The sequence below is a fragment of the Aythya marila genome, assembly GCF_965140915.1.
Source record: "Aythya marila genome assembly, chromosome: 11".
In the NCBI taxonomy this organism is placed as follows: Eukaryota; Metazoa; Chordata; class Aves; order Anseriformes; family Anatidae; genus Aythya; species Aythya marila.
Window position 1 is genome coordinate 4,033,862 of NC_139052.1, and position 16,752 is coordinate 4,050,613.

Sequence of the window (16,752 nt, forward strand, 5' to 3'; positions counted from 1 at the left end):
CGTTCCCTCCTCCAGGCCTGCACAACGCTTTCTTCCTCTCTTCCTCAGATCGTATCACATTGATGGCTCAGCGTCTTGCCCTATGGACAGGGAACCGAGAGGTGGAAGCGAACGGACACTTTGTGCACCGAGAGTGGGCAGCAAATTGCTTCCCTTTCCTTGTCCTTCTCCGGCTCGGGAAGCAGCACGGAGCCGCAGCAGCGCGCTCCTTAGCATCGTAGTGGGCAAGGACACCACATAGCCATAAGCGTGCTCTTTCGTGGTCTTAATTATTCCCAGGTAATTACAGGGAGAGGAAGGATAACCCGTCTCAGAACTGCTGTTCCGTGTATTTGCTCCCCACAGCAGCGGCTCCTTGGGCTGTGCCTCCCCCGCTTCCCGGGGGCTGAGCTCTCGCCCACCTCCCTGCGGGCCGAGCGCTCGGCGCCGGCTACCGGAGCCTTGACCCCCGCTGCCGGCCCCTCCCGGGACTTCCCCCCGGGCGGGGGGCTCGCCCGTTTCTCTCGGTAGCCGAGCGGCCGCCGCTCGGGGCCCGCCCCGCCCGGGGCAGCCGCTGCGCAGCCCGGCCCCTGCGGCCGCCCGCGGCGGGGTGCGCGGGGCGGAGCGGAGCCGAGCGGCGCCGCCGGCCCGAGGCAGCCGCAGTCAGCGGCGGCCCGCGGGGATGCTGCGCTACAGCTCCGGGCTCACCGTCACCGCCACCACCCCCAGGAGGCCGGGCGGGGACAGCGGCCGCGCCCGGAGGAAGGTGCGCGGGGCAGCGCGGGGGGACGGCCGGGGGGTCCTGCGGGGCGAGGCGGCGGGCTCGGCCCCCCGGCTCCGTCCCCTTTGGGGCTGGCGGCGGAGCGCTTCGCTGGCTCTTCTCCTCCTCGCTGGCGGGGTTTTCACGCGGAGCTGGCGGAAACGTCTTTTTGCGCGGCTTTGCTAGGTGCCGGGAAGGGCAGAGCCTTTGGGGCGTCCTGCTGGGCTTTTGTTAGCGCCGGGCGGTCCCTGGCCGTTCTGGAAACCTGTGAGGGAGCTGGGCATGTGTTAGAGACTCTTTTCCTGTGAAATGCGTCTTCCTATTTACAGCTGAGAACTTGCCCGCCGAGACTTTCCATCACGAGGAAGCTTGCCGTAGTGGTTTAGGTGGTAAAGGTCATTTCTTTTAAAATCAGTTCAGGTACAGAAATATGATTTACTAACTTTTTGTAAGTTTTGTAACTAAGGTAAATAACACTGATGAATTGATCTGCTGGGAAACATGTCTAAAAAGTTGTTAAAACTCTGGCAGATATGCCAGCAGTGTCTCTGCAGCCACCCTGCTCTAAACAGTCCCCTCGCGCAGCAGTAGCCACACTTATCACTGGGGCTGCACGTTCTATGGGTAAAGAAATAAATTAACAAAATCAAACGGTAAGCTCGCTCTTCCAAAGAATTCCAATTTTGTGATCATGATGCATCTTGAAATATTTAGGCATGGGTTTGACACTCCAAAAATTTGAGTTTCTCAGGGATGATAAAAACAGCAAAGAATGTCACGTTGCTGTATGTTTCATGTGGTAGCATGCAAGTAGGTTCTGCCACAGGAAAAAAAAATACATCTTTGACCTCTATATGGTAACTCTTAATTTTGGTTTAGGAAATACAAAATTTCAGGTTGATAATAAAATAAAATTGTTCATGCGTGTGGAAAACTTAGGATGACTGGGAAATCATACTTGTGTTCAGTACGTCTACCACATTCCCATTGAGTTTTCTGTTTTAGTATTTCTTAAAGAAATTGAAGGTAAGATAATTTGTCTTCAGGTGTTAATTTTCTTATTTTCATGCCCAGGAAGTACTTGCCAAGCACAATGTAAAATGAACTTTATTTAATAAACAGGTAAAATCTAATTTGCAAATGAAAGCCATAGGGAAACTGCTGTTCCTTTTGTAGGGAAATGTGCATCCCATACAATGAGTTATTGAAAGACAGGAGGAAGACAGTTAGAATAACTGCAGAATAAATGAAAGATGTGTGTCACATTCCTGCATGCCTATGGTCACAGGAAAAGTGTCCTTTAATTGTGGTGGAGTGGGCAGTCTCACAGTGGAGTTTTCCTAAATGAAGCAGACTTAAAATCAGCAGATAAATGACCAGAGAAAGTACTTTCTTCTTCGCTTTTTAAGACCGACTGAAATTAAAAAACTACTTTATTTTTGCTCTCACCTTCAAAACTCTAAAACTAATATCTGGTGTTAGGCAAAGGAAGTGATTTTTGGTCATTGAAAATAGATTCTGGTATTGTTAACTCCAAAGTTGAAGTTAAGATTGATACTGAACCACATCTTCCTTTTTGGGGGTACTGTAAAAATCTTAAATTGGGAGTGGTTGTTAATAGAGCAGCTTCTATTTTTCTATTGCTGTGCTAGTAACTTTAATTGTTCTATCAAACCAATGCTCGTTATTTCAACGTTAGCTTTGCAATTATTTCAGTACATAGTTAACTATGGTCAATCCCTTTCTGGGTGTTTTGGTTTTTGGAAAAGGGGGAGAAGAGTCTGAAGAACATTGCTCAAACTGAATCTGTCATCTGTATTTATCTTAAGTTGCACCCTAGTGATTTGAGTAGGATGGTAAACATGAATGTGGATTGTGGATCTGGGCCATGAATTCTTAACATTTTTAACTAACCTAGATTGGCTTTTTCTTAACTGCCATATTGCAGCACCTCTCACTTATGCTGTCCCACTAGCTTCTTAGAAGCTGTATAAAAGACTATGTCTTCACCTGTTAACTTCCATTGCTGTCAGCAAACTTTTGCTGTCTGGTGTTGTGGTGGGGTGAACCTTCCAGTCTTTGTTTTCCTGTCTGCATATTCATTTTGCAAATGATGTCAGATGCGCTCTGGAAATACTGCTTGTGGGTTGCTGGTGTCAAAATCCAGGAGTGAGCATAAAATGCCAGCACGATGAAAATTATGTTGTTGGCTTGTCAAAGTTACTGATGCTGTAAACCAAACTCAAATTTGATAGTCTAGAAAACTTGATGCTTGCACGCGTTCTATTTCTTTTAAAAAGAAGTTGTGCTCACAAAGTTGCAATGTTGGTGACATAAAGGTAGGGTGAAAGCCACATCTGTCCCTCAGTTTTTCATTGCTTGTTCTTACTGTCAGTTACCATTTGAAGGAAATTGAATCACAGCTTTTCCCCTGCTAGTGGAGTTCTCTTTCATTCTCCTCCTGGGTTTCTCCCTACAAAACCCAATTGTTTCTGTAAATTACTGCTTCATCCTCAGTTGCACGTTATTCTTCCACTGTTTGGCACTGAGTCGAGGCTCTTCCTGTTAGGATTTCATTTCCATTTTAAGTCATCGCTTCAGCCATGTCTTACTGTTAGGGGAGGGCCAGCTGTGATTTCCATGTGAACCTGCTCATTCATTTGGTCTCGTAAAGTTGCCAACAGAGTGTTTCTTTAGGAAACACTACATAGCAAGAACACTATAGACACAATATCCATTGCTTCTGAAGGTTGAAGTGAAAGTGGTGCCTGTTGTTTTTCCCTTCTGATCTCCATAGCGTTGTTGAATTTCAACAGATTGGTCTGTAATTCCGTCCTTAGGTAGAGTACATCACCTGTGGTCCAGGAGTAGGAGGAGTGAATTTATACATTTGCTGCTCTTTCCCCAGGGATGCCATGGTAGGGCTATTGTTATAAACAATGACAAGAGTACAGCCTATATAAGGTTGTCCTAGCAAGGAATTCAAAACTGGGAGGTACTTTGCCACTGCTGCACAAGCCCCGCTGGGTGTGACTCCAAGCTTGGAATTCTCCGATGTCTGCTAATGCCACCCTCTGCTTGGCATTTTTGTGCAGCAGGCAAAGTGAAGCATTGAATCTTCATTTTGTGTCAGAAATACTGCTGAAAATATGAACTTGTTCGAGGTGTTTTAATAATTTGGCGGTAGCTTGGAAAAAAAAAAAAAAAAGAAAATGGAAAAGGAATAAAAGTGCGCTTCAGGGAGTTAATAAGAAGGCAGTCTGAAAAGAAAAGGGCAAGAAAAACAGTTTAAATAATAATCCTTTGTAGAGTGCTCCTAGTCGCAGCAAGTTCTTGCTACTGCCTTATGTTTCCAAGCTAGTTGTTACAACTTACTTTTTCTCTGTACTGGGCTTCTCTGATTTCCTTCATGGTAACCCTGTAACACACAAATCGCTGTAATGTGACAGGCAGTCATGATTCACTAACTGGTGTACACGCACAGGAATAATTGCTTATTTACAATCACTGCACTGTGAATCTATAAATGTGTTGGCTATAATTAGTCCTATACTGACTAACAGGCAATCCATTTGCCAGCTTCAGAGAATCTTATACAACTTCATTTCTCCTCACATTGAGTTGCCAGTCAGTATCTTTTTCTGTTTCTTTGAGGGTATTTCTCATGTTTTATCCTAACAATCCCTTCATTTCTTTTAACCCAATTTTCTTTCACTGAAATCACTGTAGGGAAAATTTGGCCTCATCTATCACTTCCTGCACAGCACAGCACAAATTCAGTCCTATTTCCTATTTATGAGTCTGGTCTTTCTTTGTTTGCCTACATGGAAGAATGCCAGACTCTCCCTTTTTGTTATCAACACTCATGTTTTAGAGGAAAAAGCCTTGCTAAGCTAATAGGAAGAAAGAGCAAGGAGAAATTCAAATAGGTGAGAAAACATGGTATTAGTTACCATGTGAGTCAATGAGCTCCAATGTTGAGGAGTTTATTATTAATAAATCTTGATAATTTCGTTGTAAGCGGGAAGCACTTCCTGCTTCTGCAGTTAAGGGAAGAATGGTATTCTCAGCACACTCAGTCAGTGTCTAAAGCCAGTGTGCAAGGACTCATCATTTTTAAATGTGTTTCTTTGTTTCAGAATTCTTTGGGAAATACGAAAGCATGACCAACCCACTTTTATGCTAAGCTTTGTTTCTTCTGTTGCTTTCTATGAGGCTTCTTGTTACAGAGTTGATAGCATACAGCTTAATGATGAATTGACAGTGAGGAACCCTCTGCACAAACAAAGTAGCCTCCACACGTAACCTGCTAAAGAGTAGGTTATATTTCACATTGATCTTTTTATGGACATTTTTGTTTCCCCAGCAATAGGATGACTTTTCTGAAGTCAGATAGGAAACAAGACTTATTAAATTTTCTGTGATGCATTTTTATGTTTAGTATTTATAAGCAGCTTTGTATGTAACATCTTTCAATAATATTTCTGTTTGAATTCAGTGGAATTCCAGTAATGAGGTACCCTAGAACCAAATATTTTTATATGTACTGATTAAAAAAGGGGCATCCACTCCAGAATGCACTTTTTGTCTCTAAATAATTACTTTTGAAGATTAAAAGTATGCCAAATCTGCAAACAAAGCTGAGAAACTAGGAAATTATGTTCAGTGTTCTGATATCTCAGCTCTCAATGTCATTTATGAGTACATAAGAACATGTTGTTGATTAAAATGGATTTTTGCTATTTCAGGTATGTAATTATGGGGACGCCCTTGAATTATTTCTCACCAGCTAAAAAAAAAAAAAACTCTAGCCTTTAACAAATAATTTTTTTCTTTGTCAGATATGTGACAGAAGGTAGAAAATAGTAAATGAAAACCCAAAAGTTGGTACAGTTCATATTGCAAAACAAGTTGTTAAAATAAAATTTTTGTAACTCTTTAAACTAAAAGCAAACTTCTGTTTTTCTTTCAGATGAATGTTTGTAGATTACGCCTAACAGTGCCACCTGATGAAGGCTCACAGCCTGAACAGGGAGCAAAGGAACCCGAAAGAAAGAAAAACGTAAGTTTTAGCAATCAAAGTTAAACGCTGTGTAAACAGGGAGTAAATATAGACATCCACAAAAGCTGATCGTAGTTGTTTTGGGAACCAGATCATCTGGGTAGACTGAGGAACATGCGAAAGCTGAGCAAATCAGCTGTGAGCTTTGAGGTGGGGACAGGAAAACTGCATATAAAATAGAAGGACAATAGTAGATTAACAATGCAAACTTTGAAGGTGATGTGTGACCAAGGTACTTTTAAGACTTGATTATTTAATATTTGTATAGCAGGAAGAGTAGGAAACTGCTGTCAACAAGCAGGGTCTTGTGTTAAGCAGGATCTTGATCCTAGACTGAAGAAGATCTTCTGTTTCACATAAGCTTAACAGTGTACAAGATTTGGTCCTTAATGTGTAGGGGAGCTGGCTGGCCTGGGGCTTGGATGCTTTGCTGTGTCAGCTGATTTTGGTAACCAGTGGTATACTAATAAGAAATAAAAAACAAAGAATTCAAGGTTGTTTTGAAGTGAAAGTGATTTGAAGGTCATGTACGTAGAAGGGTTTAGAAGGGCAATTCTTCATAGAAGCAAGTAGTATGCTCAAAAAAAAAAAATCTTACAGCTGCTTTGGTACAGAATTTGTTCTCTAAGAGCTATTTCAGAGCGATAGGTGTTTAATTTGTCTTGTTTAACCAGTAAAATGTCTGAATAGCAATATGACAATAAGAAGTAATACAACAATAGGATTTCTTTGAAATAATTTTGTAGCGGTACTCAGAAGCAAAAGTAACAGTAAAATGAAACAGAAATACAAACATTTAAAAAAAAAAAAAAACAAATGCTAAGTAATATGGTCAAAATAAAGAGTCATTATCAGACATTTGTTGTGCTGAAATCCTGTACACACTCAGATCTTCATACACTGCTCTGGCAAAGTAATAGGTCCTTGAGGATCTGTAGATGTTATTTACAGAATGCAGTAAAAAGGCCTTCATGCAAACTACATTTAGGCCACCAATAAATTGTGATAATTAATTTTGTACAGAGGTGTTTAGTTGCAGCAGTTAGAGTATCTTTGCCCACCACTTAGAGTTCTCTGTCAGTTTGTATCTGTTTGCAGAAACCTTTAGTCTAGCTTAAACATATGCGCCTGTTGCCCTAAGAGCAATATAAGTTTGTTTTCGAGGAGGATAGAAATTGACTCATGACTTACTCACTTTACTGTGCTGAGTAGTGTAGTAATGAGAAAGAAGTGTAAATGATTAGGGCTTGGACAATTCTTGGGCACTTTCTTATGTGACTTATTCTTTTTTCTCTGTGAGACTCTGTGTTTAATGATAACTGTATTGTAATTATTGTATTAATACACATAAATCCAAGTGGGTTTTATATCAAAGAATGTTAAGAAGATATGAAAGGTAATAAGTACATTATTCAGCTCATGCTACATTCCAGTATACTGCACAGTGGTTTTTAGGAGATGGGTCCTTTTAGATGGGAACAAAAATGTTATATATTGTTCAATTATTGCATGTTCGGAGTAATTTTCTGAAGTTTAGTACGTATACAAAAGTGTGCATAAAGTCTTCAGAACCAGATGGGATCTAATTATTCAGTGTCATAGCAATTAAAAAATACAGAGTAATTATGCCATCTACTTGTGTTTTACATACTTTATAAACTGTATAATCTTACGGTGTAGAAGCAGCCACAATAAATCACTGATCATGAACTGTTTTTTCTCATGCCTCTGAAACAAGAAGGTAATTTATTACCTGTAGATTTGTATTGTCTATGCAATGTATTGCTTTATATATTTGCATTAGTTACACAGTAACTTACGGTGCATACAAGATTCCTGACTAGTCATACTGTGATAGTTTTATCTTACTTCAGACTTGATTAAAAAAAAAATATTAAAAAAAATAAAAAAATAAAAAACACAAAATCTCCTGAAAGCAGTGATCAGATATATCTCTGCTGATCCACCCATGTTCAACTGACTCTGTTAATGAAATTCCATAAAGCACTTTGAGAATAAGGAATTTTACAAATATTAGGTAATCCTCACACAGTGCTATAAGAACTATGTCCCTCTTTTGGAAATAAGGGTAACAAAAAGAAATTAGAGAACTGCTCAGTTTTCTGCTTTCTGCTTTACAACTTAATGTTAAAAAATACAGCTTCACCAAGATTCAAACTGAAGAGCAGGACTTGTTGGAAGCTAGAGTTCTGTGCTGTCTTTAAATGTTGGGTGTTAAGAAAATAAATATAAAGGAAAAACTTTTGGAAATTATTTTTGATATTTACAAAGCACTGGTGTGACTTACACAAATAAACTCCATAACCTGTGGGATCATCCAGTCTTTGCTGGAGTGCTCAGATAGATCAGGCACTTTGTGCTTGGCTGCTGGGCACTCTCCTGTTCTGGCAGGACAAGTGCTGGAGAGAGAGACTCTTCCCTGACTCAGCCTGCCGCTGATGAGGAAGGAGAGCAGAGACCTTGCTGTGTCACAGGGAATGCCAGAAAACTATAAATATACCATGGCGTGACATTTGGTTGTAATCTTCTCTTTCTAATCTTTCATTGGAAGGAGGTGATTTTGAGCTGCCCCGATGTGACATTGCGATGGCTCACTGGTGCACACGTGTTAATCTTCTATACTTTCTGGGACTAGGTACCATGAGGAGATGTGTCAGGTACAGAATCAGCTAGTGAACTGTACAGAAGGGCTTGCTAGCAGTGATTCTGCCAGTACTTTGTTTTGGAGCTCACTGTCAGTTCAGAACTCGTTCTTCCTTGGTTATGTTAGTAGATGTTACCTTGGCCTTTTTCATTGTAGTGAAAGTTTAGTCCAAGATATATGCAGTATTTCCTTAAATCTATATCAGCACATTATGTTTCTAGGTTGACTTATTTATTGCTATACTACTAGTAAATAAAAATGAACCACTGCAAGAGATGAAAAGGAAGTGACAGAGCCGGGCAGTTCTGTTGCAAGAAAATTACTGCCGGCATTGAATGCAGCAGGATGGCCTCTCCCTGTCTTCTGTGAAAGGCTGGCAGATAGTACACGGTTAGGGGATGATCTTAAAAAACGGAGGAAGAGAGAGTTTGTGCCAGGCCAGATTTCTGTGTTCCTATTTAGGCTATGATACCTTGAAGGAAATATGTGAGAGTTGAAGACACCAGTACAGGTTTGTTGGTTGGTTTGCTTTTTAGTGGTGAAAAGCTTACTGCTAAATATCTCTGAATTGTTGCACTTCAGATAGAGTATCTGAAACTATCATAATTTTGTTATATTTCTACTGTTAACATTAGACAATGGATGAAAGTGGTGTGAGGCTGCTTAGTTCACCGTGAAGTACAATGGAATATTGTGCTGGTTAGATTGTATGCAAAATCTGTGTGTCCTGAGGCCTGTTCTGTCTTGCATAATAAAGAGCTACTAGACAATTGTATTGTCTCTGTTTGGGCCTGGGCTTATTTTTATCCATCTATCCCTTTCTTGGCTCTCATGCCTAAATTTGGAAGTGTCATTGGAAGCTGCAGTTAGATGGTCAAGGGCAGAATATTGAGATATGTATAGAGAGATCTGTTTGTTTGTTTGGACACTTTGACAAGATAATAAAAAATAAAAATTTGTCTCACTTCCCTGTTTCTGTGGCTTTCAACAGAGTTTGAACAGCATTTAATCTTAACTGTAATTGGTACTTTGGCTGTATATATTTTCAAACTCTTTAATTACGTTTTTAAATGGTCACATCCTAGAGGTGAGACCCTTTTTGCTTCTTGCGTAGGAATACAAAAACAGAGTAAACATTTTTCTCCCAGCAAAAATGTAGACTGTAAGGAAGCCAGAAGGAGAATTTGCTCCAGTGTGTTATGCTGAACACCAAGCAGAAACTTGTGTCAGGGCTGGATCAAAGAACATGAGTGCAATGAACACGAGGCTGTTGTGCACTTTGAATCTAGGACAGTGCCTATTTTCTCTGCTGATCTGTGGCTGCCAGCCCACTCCCAGCAGCATATCAGGAGTTGTGACATAACAAATGTGGTTCACCTGTTACAGGTGGCTGCTTCTCAGCCTCTCCAGCACAAATTCATTGTTTTTGGAAATGCTGTTTAAGCAACTCCTTCATTCAAAATAGCACTACAGGAAGACCACAGAAAGAGTTCCACTGACCTCTGTGATTACTACTCTCTTGTATCTTATTTTCTTAGCATATAAATGTTGGTGTTCTGGGTACAGATTTCTTTGATTAGATGTGACTTTGTGTAATGCCTGCTACTTCTGTTTTATGAGGCAGGCACCTAAATTCTAAAAAAAAAAAAAAAAAAATCAAGGAGTTTAAAAATTTGAATGTGTTCAATGAAGCTTCTGATTTAGCATCAATGAGTTTAAGAATGCTCGTGTCTATGTCTTGGCATATTTTCCATATTTTAATACTATTTATATATGAAACATCCCAGAAAGTAACATGAGTTCCATAAGCTGTAGGGGAATATGAAGAAATATGAAAACATTGCTGCGTTTTGTAAGAGCACAGTAACTTTGCTTGGTGAACTCAGTATTGTAAATGTGTCACTTTACTGGACAGAAAATATGTAACCTAAGTAACGATGTGAATGCTCTTGTTCTTTGTATACACAGTGAGCACACAAAAGATAACTGGATATTTCAGAACCCCCCTGGAATGCAGCAAACGAGGAACAGATAAAACATTACCTAAATATTTAAGTTGTAGGTTAAAAGAAAAGTTTTTAGATGGTGCTGATAAACAGAAGATCACAGTAAAATTTCGAGACCATGTGTGTACTACCTCTGAAATTGTGCAAATTATTATACGAAGTGTCCTTTTTCCTCAAAATAAGACACCTCATCTAGGCTTCTGCTTCCAGCTTCTGGGCGGTGAGAAAGTATGAAGCATGGGGGTACCTGACTTGCATTTAAAAAGTTGATGGAGACAGATTTGGAAGAAGTCACCCCTCAGTGTCATTTACATAATGCTAATAAAACTATGGGCGGTACAAAAAGCAGCTCACAAATCATATTTAAATATGAGTCTATTTTATAGTGTCTTTGCTTCATATTACGTTATGTGCTGCTTGTGCTACTTCCTTGAACGTAGACATAAACAGGATGCATGGCAATTATCAAGACTTTTGCAACCTAGGGGTGTCGGCTTCTGTATTGAATAATTATTAATTAAGTAAACACAGTCCTCTTTTCTTTAGGACATGCTGTGTGATGCTGCCAACTGCAACATGACTATTGCTACAACTTAGCCAAAGCATGTTCCTGGAAGCTGCTATATTATTCATGTACAGCAACACGATGTGTTGTTGCTGTTAACTTGGATTGTCAAACAATTGACTGTAGCCACAAAGAAATATTCATGAGTTTCTTGAGTTTCGTCTGCCTTTTCAGATAAGCATGTCATATTGGAAGGGGTTTTCAGCACATTTTGGGGCAACACATTGCACTTAGAAAAGGTTTTGTTCCAGTGCTATCAAGTGCATAGGCAGGGAGGGAGGAAGAGCTTCCCTGTACTCTGGAGCTGGCTGATACTCTGACCTTAAAAAGCAATGGTTAACTAAAGAAACCTTCCAGCTTTATGTACTTTTCTGGTTAACTTTACAGTATCTACTTGCTTCTAAATACTTGCATGTATTTACTTATTCTGTTATCATCACTGAGATGCCTCACTGCAGATCAAACTAGAGAGAGGCGAGGACCTTGTCAGAAAAATATGAGTAGTGGGAGTGGATATGTATGGGAGACAGAGGAAAACAATGAGAAGTTAAAGCAATATCCTGTGTTGTAAATAGCACGTAGTAGAACTGGAACACTCAACAGATGATGGAGATTCGTTTTAATCTGAAAGAAGTGACAAAGACATTTTGGGAGGCTTGTGCAGATATAGACTGGAGACAAGTGTATTATTATTGCTGGAGAAGTGAAACCAGTCTGGCTTTGTGCATACTTATGATGCTCATTGTGTGCCCATTATGATGTAAATTTAAGTCTGTTCATCTGTGAAATATTTAAGTGTCATGGGTGATTCTTTGGCTGCAAACCTAGTGTCTGAATCTGCTGGTCTTTGCTAGAGGGGCAAAATCCTTTAAAGCATTCCTTAGGAATGTGTTTACAATGTTCAAGAAATAAGGGACTTGATCATAACCTTCATGCAGAACTCTGCCAATATTACTTTAAACAATTCTGCTAATGTTTCAGAGGCACAAAGGATCTTAGTAGTTGCTGGTACTCAGCTGTTCACCTCATAAAAAATGAATGAGAGTTGGTAAAGGGTATGGATTTATAAATTCAATGTCTGGGGCCTTAGCAACTTCTAAACAATCAAAGTGATTATTCATGTGGTTATCTGGAAGATGGAAAATTGTATGTAATCCCTTTATCCAGATGCAGGGGAGGAGCTGAGATGAAACTACCAAAGGAACTGTACAACCCTGGAAGTAAACACACTAAAGTTTTGAGTCATGTCCCCATCTAGTTCCTGTGTTATTTACTCTCAAAAAATCAGGTCTAGTTTTTTTGTTTGTATTATGTGTCCTAAGTAGGAAAAAAAAAAAAAAAAAAAGAGGTACTTATGTAACTTTTGGTTATCAGGATATGAAGCTTTGCATATAGTGTTTTCAAACTGCAGAATTGTATCTGTTATTGGTAGGACTGGTGGCTCAATATTTTTCCGTTAGGTGTTTCTAATTGATTCATTTTAAATGATTACTTGTAGCCTTGTTGTTCTTTGCCTGAAACTGTCTTTATCAGGTGTCTGCTCCATGATTGTTCCCCTCCCAGCTCTGCATGCACACATACAGGGTTTCAGCAAAACGGTTAAGCCATCAGTGATACAGTAAAGGTTTTCCAATGTTGAGAAATCAGTCAGTGCCATGCAGAAGGAACGCACCTTTCTTTTTATCATGTATAACAGATGTCCATCTTTAGCCATTTCTTTTAATCCAAATAGATATTCCTGTTCCTTTTTAACCTACACAAAGAAATATTTATCCTTACATCGCCACTTCAGTTGTGTTGGTTTGGCTGCTAAAAATTGAAGGAGCTACTGCTTTAGAGTGCAGATATCACCATTGGCCTCTGTCATAGTACGAACTGGAGACTAGCTGGGGTGCGGTTGCATGTGGATACAAGATGATGAGTTTCATCTCTTCCTGCTTCTGTTTGGTATCACATACAGCATTTAGATGCTCCTTAGATTTAATAGACTCTCAAAGTCTGTAGGTTTTCATGCTGTGTCATTACTGAACAACAAAACAAAAACAAATATATTCAAATGCCAATGTTGCAAATATTGTCAGATTTATCCGCATCCTGGGTAAAATCTTTTGTGAGAAAGGAAGTTTAGTGAAATTACCTGTAAGTAATTTATCTCTATCACTGGCCTTTAAAAGACAACGTGCAAAATTAAGTAGTAACAGCTGTTTTTGTTTTTGTTTTTCAAGATTGTATCTTTCTAACTTTATATTCACAAAGAATCATTCATTTAGATTCCCAATGTGCAAACATCCAAAGTTAGGTGATATTATTTCCCCCCCTAGTTTAAAAAGCCATAACGTGGATGTTTTCATCTGAGCTAGTTGTTTAAATTCTTCATAAACAAGAAGATAAATTAGTACTTATGGAGTCCAACTTATTTCGGGTGATTGCTACAGAAGTATATTTCTCTGTGTTGATTAGAAGGGAGGCTAGGTGAGTAGTTAGGATGGGTGGTTACATCTCATCTTGCAGATATTTATTTACATGCTGAGGGAAATGATTCCTACTGTTTGTATGAGTATTTTTCTTACCTATATTGATGAGATGAATAAGAGGAGTCTGTTGCAAAGAGCACCTTAAAATAAGACATTTATCACAAGTGTTTTTTTTATAAACTTCTGCAGATTGCCAAAATAACAAATGTAGGCACTTTAAAGCTGCCAGTCAAGTAACAACCAAGATCTGTGCTTGAAGTTCTGTCCTCCTATAATAGTTCGTAACACGGAAATGCTCATGTGGATGCTGTGTTTCATAACATTGTTTTGGCTCTTACGGTGTCAGTTCTACAATTTCTGGAAGAGAAATGCAACACTGAAATGGATGTTTGATTGCTTTGGAGGTCCTTAGCCTAGAATGCAAACTAAAATCCTAGATTGTTTATCTACAAGATAAAATGATATTTTCTGTGCTCTGTGTAAGAGCTCAGAAGTTGCAATATCAGTTTCATCTGAGAACTCTCTAAATAGTTTTATTAAACTTGTGAATTTTGATACATTGCACAGCAGGGACTTCGCAGAGGGCAGGAGGGAACTCTGTCTTTTCAAGAATTTAAAGGGAAACTGTGAAAGCTAATAACACTCTAGAAGAATGCAGAAAAGTAGCATATAAGCCAGGGTAGCTTTCTCTCTCCTGTGCCCCCATCTCTTCTTGCACTAATCCAATCTGTTGCTCCTGACTGTACATATACCACTTCTATTAAAGTCAATGGCAATTAGACACCTGTATCATCTGTGTCAATTATGAACTGATTATTGATCATCCCAAAAGTATGAAGGTTGACAATTTGGCCCCAAAACATTTGGGAACTAGTATTCTTAGGTGCTGCTGTGCTTTCACTCTAGTTGACTGTCTCTCCTGGTCCCATGTTACTGTATTTTTTGTTTTGTTTTTAAATTATTCTAGAACTGATTTTAAAATAATTTATTATTTGTTTTTAAGGAGCTCTACCATGTACCAAATGGCATGTCTCCAGGGACGCTTTCTCATGGAATGGTGTATGGCGTCGTGCACCGGACTGACAACAACCATAAGAGAGAAATGGTGGTTTATGGCTGGTCAGCTGATCAGCTGAAAGAAGAGATGAATTACATTAAAGAAGTGAGTTATTCTTTCAGCTTCAAAATTTGTCATATATCCCTTCCATTTATTCATGTAGAGCTGTGAGTGACCATGGGACAACCGACATCTAGGCCAACATCCAAATTGGAATCAGGAACCCACTTTGAAGTTAAATGCTTGCCTTGTTGGTACTCAAGTTTAAAAAACAAAACAAAACAAAAACACCCGTTAGGTACTTGGGAGCTACATGTTTCAAACTCAAGTCCTTAATGCTCGATGACTGAGGTGAGGGATGCACCTGGAACCTGGACAAGTAACTTGCCAAACAGATCTTGGGGTCCCTGACCTGAAGTCTTCAAAATTTTCAGTGTGATACAGGAGAATCTATGTAAGCAGACACCTGGAAGGATAAACTCTCTTCTCTTCTGCTTTCTCCTCCCCCATCCCAGTTTTGGAAAGGCTCCTAAATTAGGTGATACACTAAAATCACTTGGGTATGTCTTGGGGCAGTCTTAAAATAGTCAGCCTAATAAGGATGACTTTGTACTATTTTCTTTGTGCATGCTCATTTATCGTAATTGGCAGGAGTTCTCCTGAAAGAAAAAAAAAAATGCATTTCTGACGCTGCTCATTTCTGTGCCTGAAACTCACCATCTCTTTGTGTGTCAGACTTTGGCAATAACTCCTTAATTAGCCCAGAGCAAATAATTTGACCTCTTTCCATCTACTCTTGGTCAGTGGCTATCATCTTACACTGATTCAAGTGCAAGAGAACTGCATTGCTATAAAAGGGAGGAGCACCGAGTTAAGCCAGCAGTGTAAGAGACTGTAATTATGTGTACTCCTAGCATCTGCCTAGTCTTCAGCTATCAGGACTTGTTTTTCTCCTTTATTACTCACAGTTTACCAGCTCCCAGCATTTACACTCTCCAGTTCCTGCACTTGCCAATTAGGATACGTCGCTACTGCTGCGCAGGCAAGGCATGTGAGCTGCTTTGGCTGCTCTTTTCCTGCCTACGTAGTTTATCTACCTTGCTGAAGTGCTGCCAGGGGATGGGTGGCTTGGCATACAGCATGATGCAGCTTCCTAGGTTGCACTGCTTCTGATACCTGATGCAGGTTGCTTGGACTGGGACCATCTCCCTCTCCTTCGCTGTTCATTGCAAATGCCACAGCTTGTGGCGTGGTGGGAAATGTCAGGGCATTTCAATAGCATGTCTTGCATCGTGTTCAGGGTACTGATGCTTTCAGAAAATGTGGGAAAGCCCTTTGAAGAGGTGTACTGACCCTTGCACTGCTGTCTTTTAGAGGCTATGTTCAGTTATGCTAGTTTGTGAACTTTGGCCTGCCAGATAAGTTCAATCTTTAAAAGTAGAGTCTTAAATAAAAGTTCTCAGCTTGTGCCACATATGTGCTGACTTAAATAGACCAAAAATGGTGGGCCACATCAGAACTGCTGATCATTTCTTTTGTCGAACTTGGACCTTGCGGGGGGCATGCACGTGTGTAGGAACAGGACAAGGAGGGTTTCCTTCAGAAGTGCAGGAGTCAGCTTCCTTCTGTGTTTCTCATCCTAAAGGGAGCAAGTAGTTGGGAGTAGGCTTGTGCCCACTCCTTGCATAGGTTTGGTGGCCAGTACCCTTCTTTCTGGGAGGGCGTGTGTATACCACAGAGCTTCCAGAAATATCTCCTCTTGATATTTTCCCCTCCTTCCTTCCCCAAGTCTCACTTCAGCTATGCAGAGGTAAGGTAAGCTCACTGCCCTAGATTATCTGCAGCCAGTTTGTGTTCAATTGAGGGCAGGGAGGAAAAAAAATAAAAATCTGAGATCTGAATTATATAGCTGAAAGGTAGACTGTAGGTGAACGTCTAAATAGTGTTTACAATGTGTGCTCTTAAGAAAATTGGTTCTTTGCATGTTTGTAATGGCATGCAAACCCAAGCTGGCTTCTAACATGTTTTGTTGTTTGTTTTTTTTTCTTTTACTTTTTGTTTAGAAAGGCAAGACATAATTTACATCCGTAGTTCTTAAATAAAATCAAATACTCTTCAGGTTTGAAATTATGTTGGTAAATTTATGCTAATATATTGTTTTGTTAATTATGAAAAAGTCCAAAT

General features: G+C 39.9%; 1 protein-coding gene across 1 annotated transcript in view; it reads left to right on the forward strand.

The window, feature by feature from the left end:
* Positions 1–628: 628 nt before the first annotated feature.
* Positions 629–16,752, forward strand: part of LOC309882243 (myocardial zonula adherens protein-like) — a 57,356-nt gene continuing 41,232 nt past the window's right edge. The window contains exons 1-3 of the mRNA XM_082769146.1: positions 629–745; positions 5,712–5,801; positions 14,515–14,673. Of these exons, the coding sequence (XP_082625272.1) occupies positions 662–745; positions 5,712–5,801; positions 14,515–14,673 (333 nt within the window). The 5' untranslated portion in view covers positions 629–661. The remainder of the gene's footprint in view (positions 746–5,711; positions 5,802–14,514; positions 14,674–16,752) is intronic.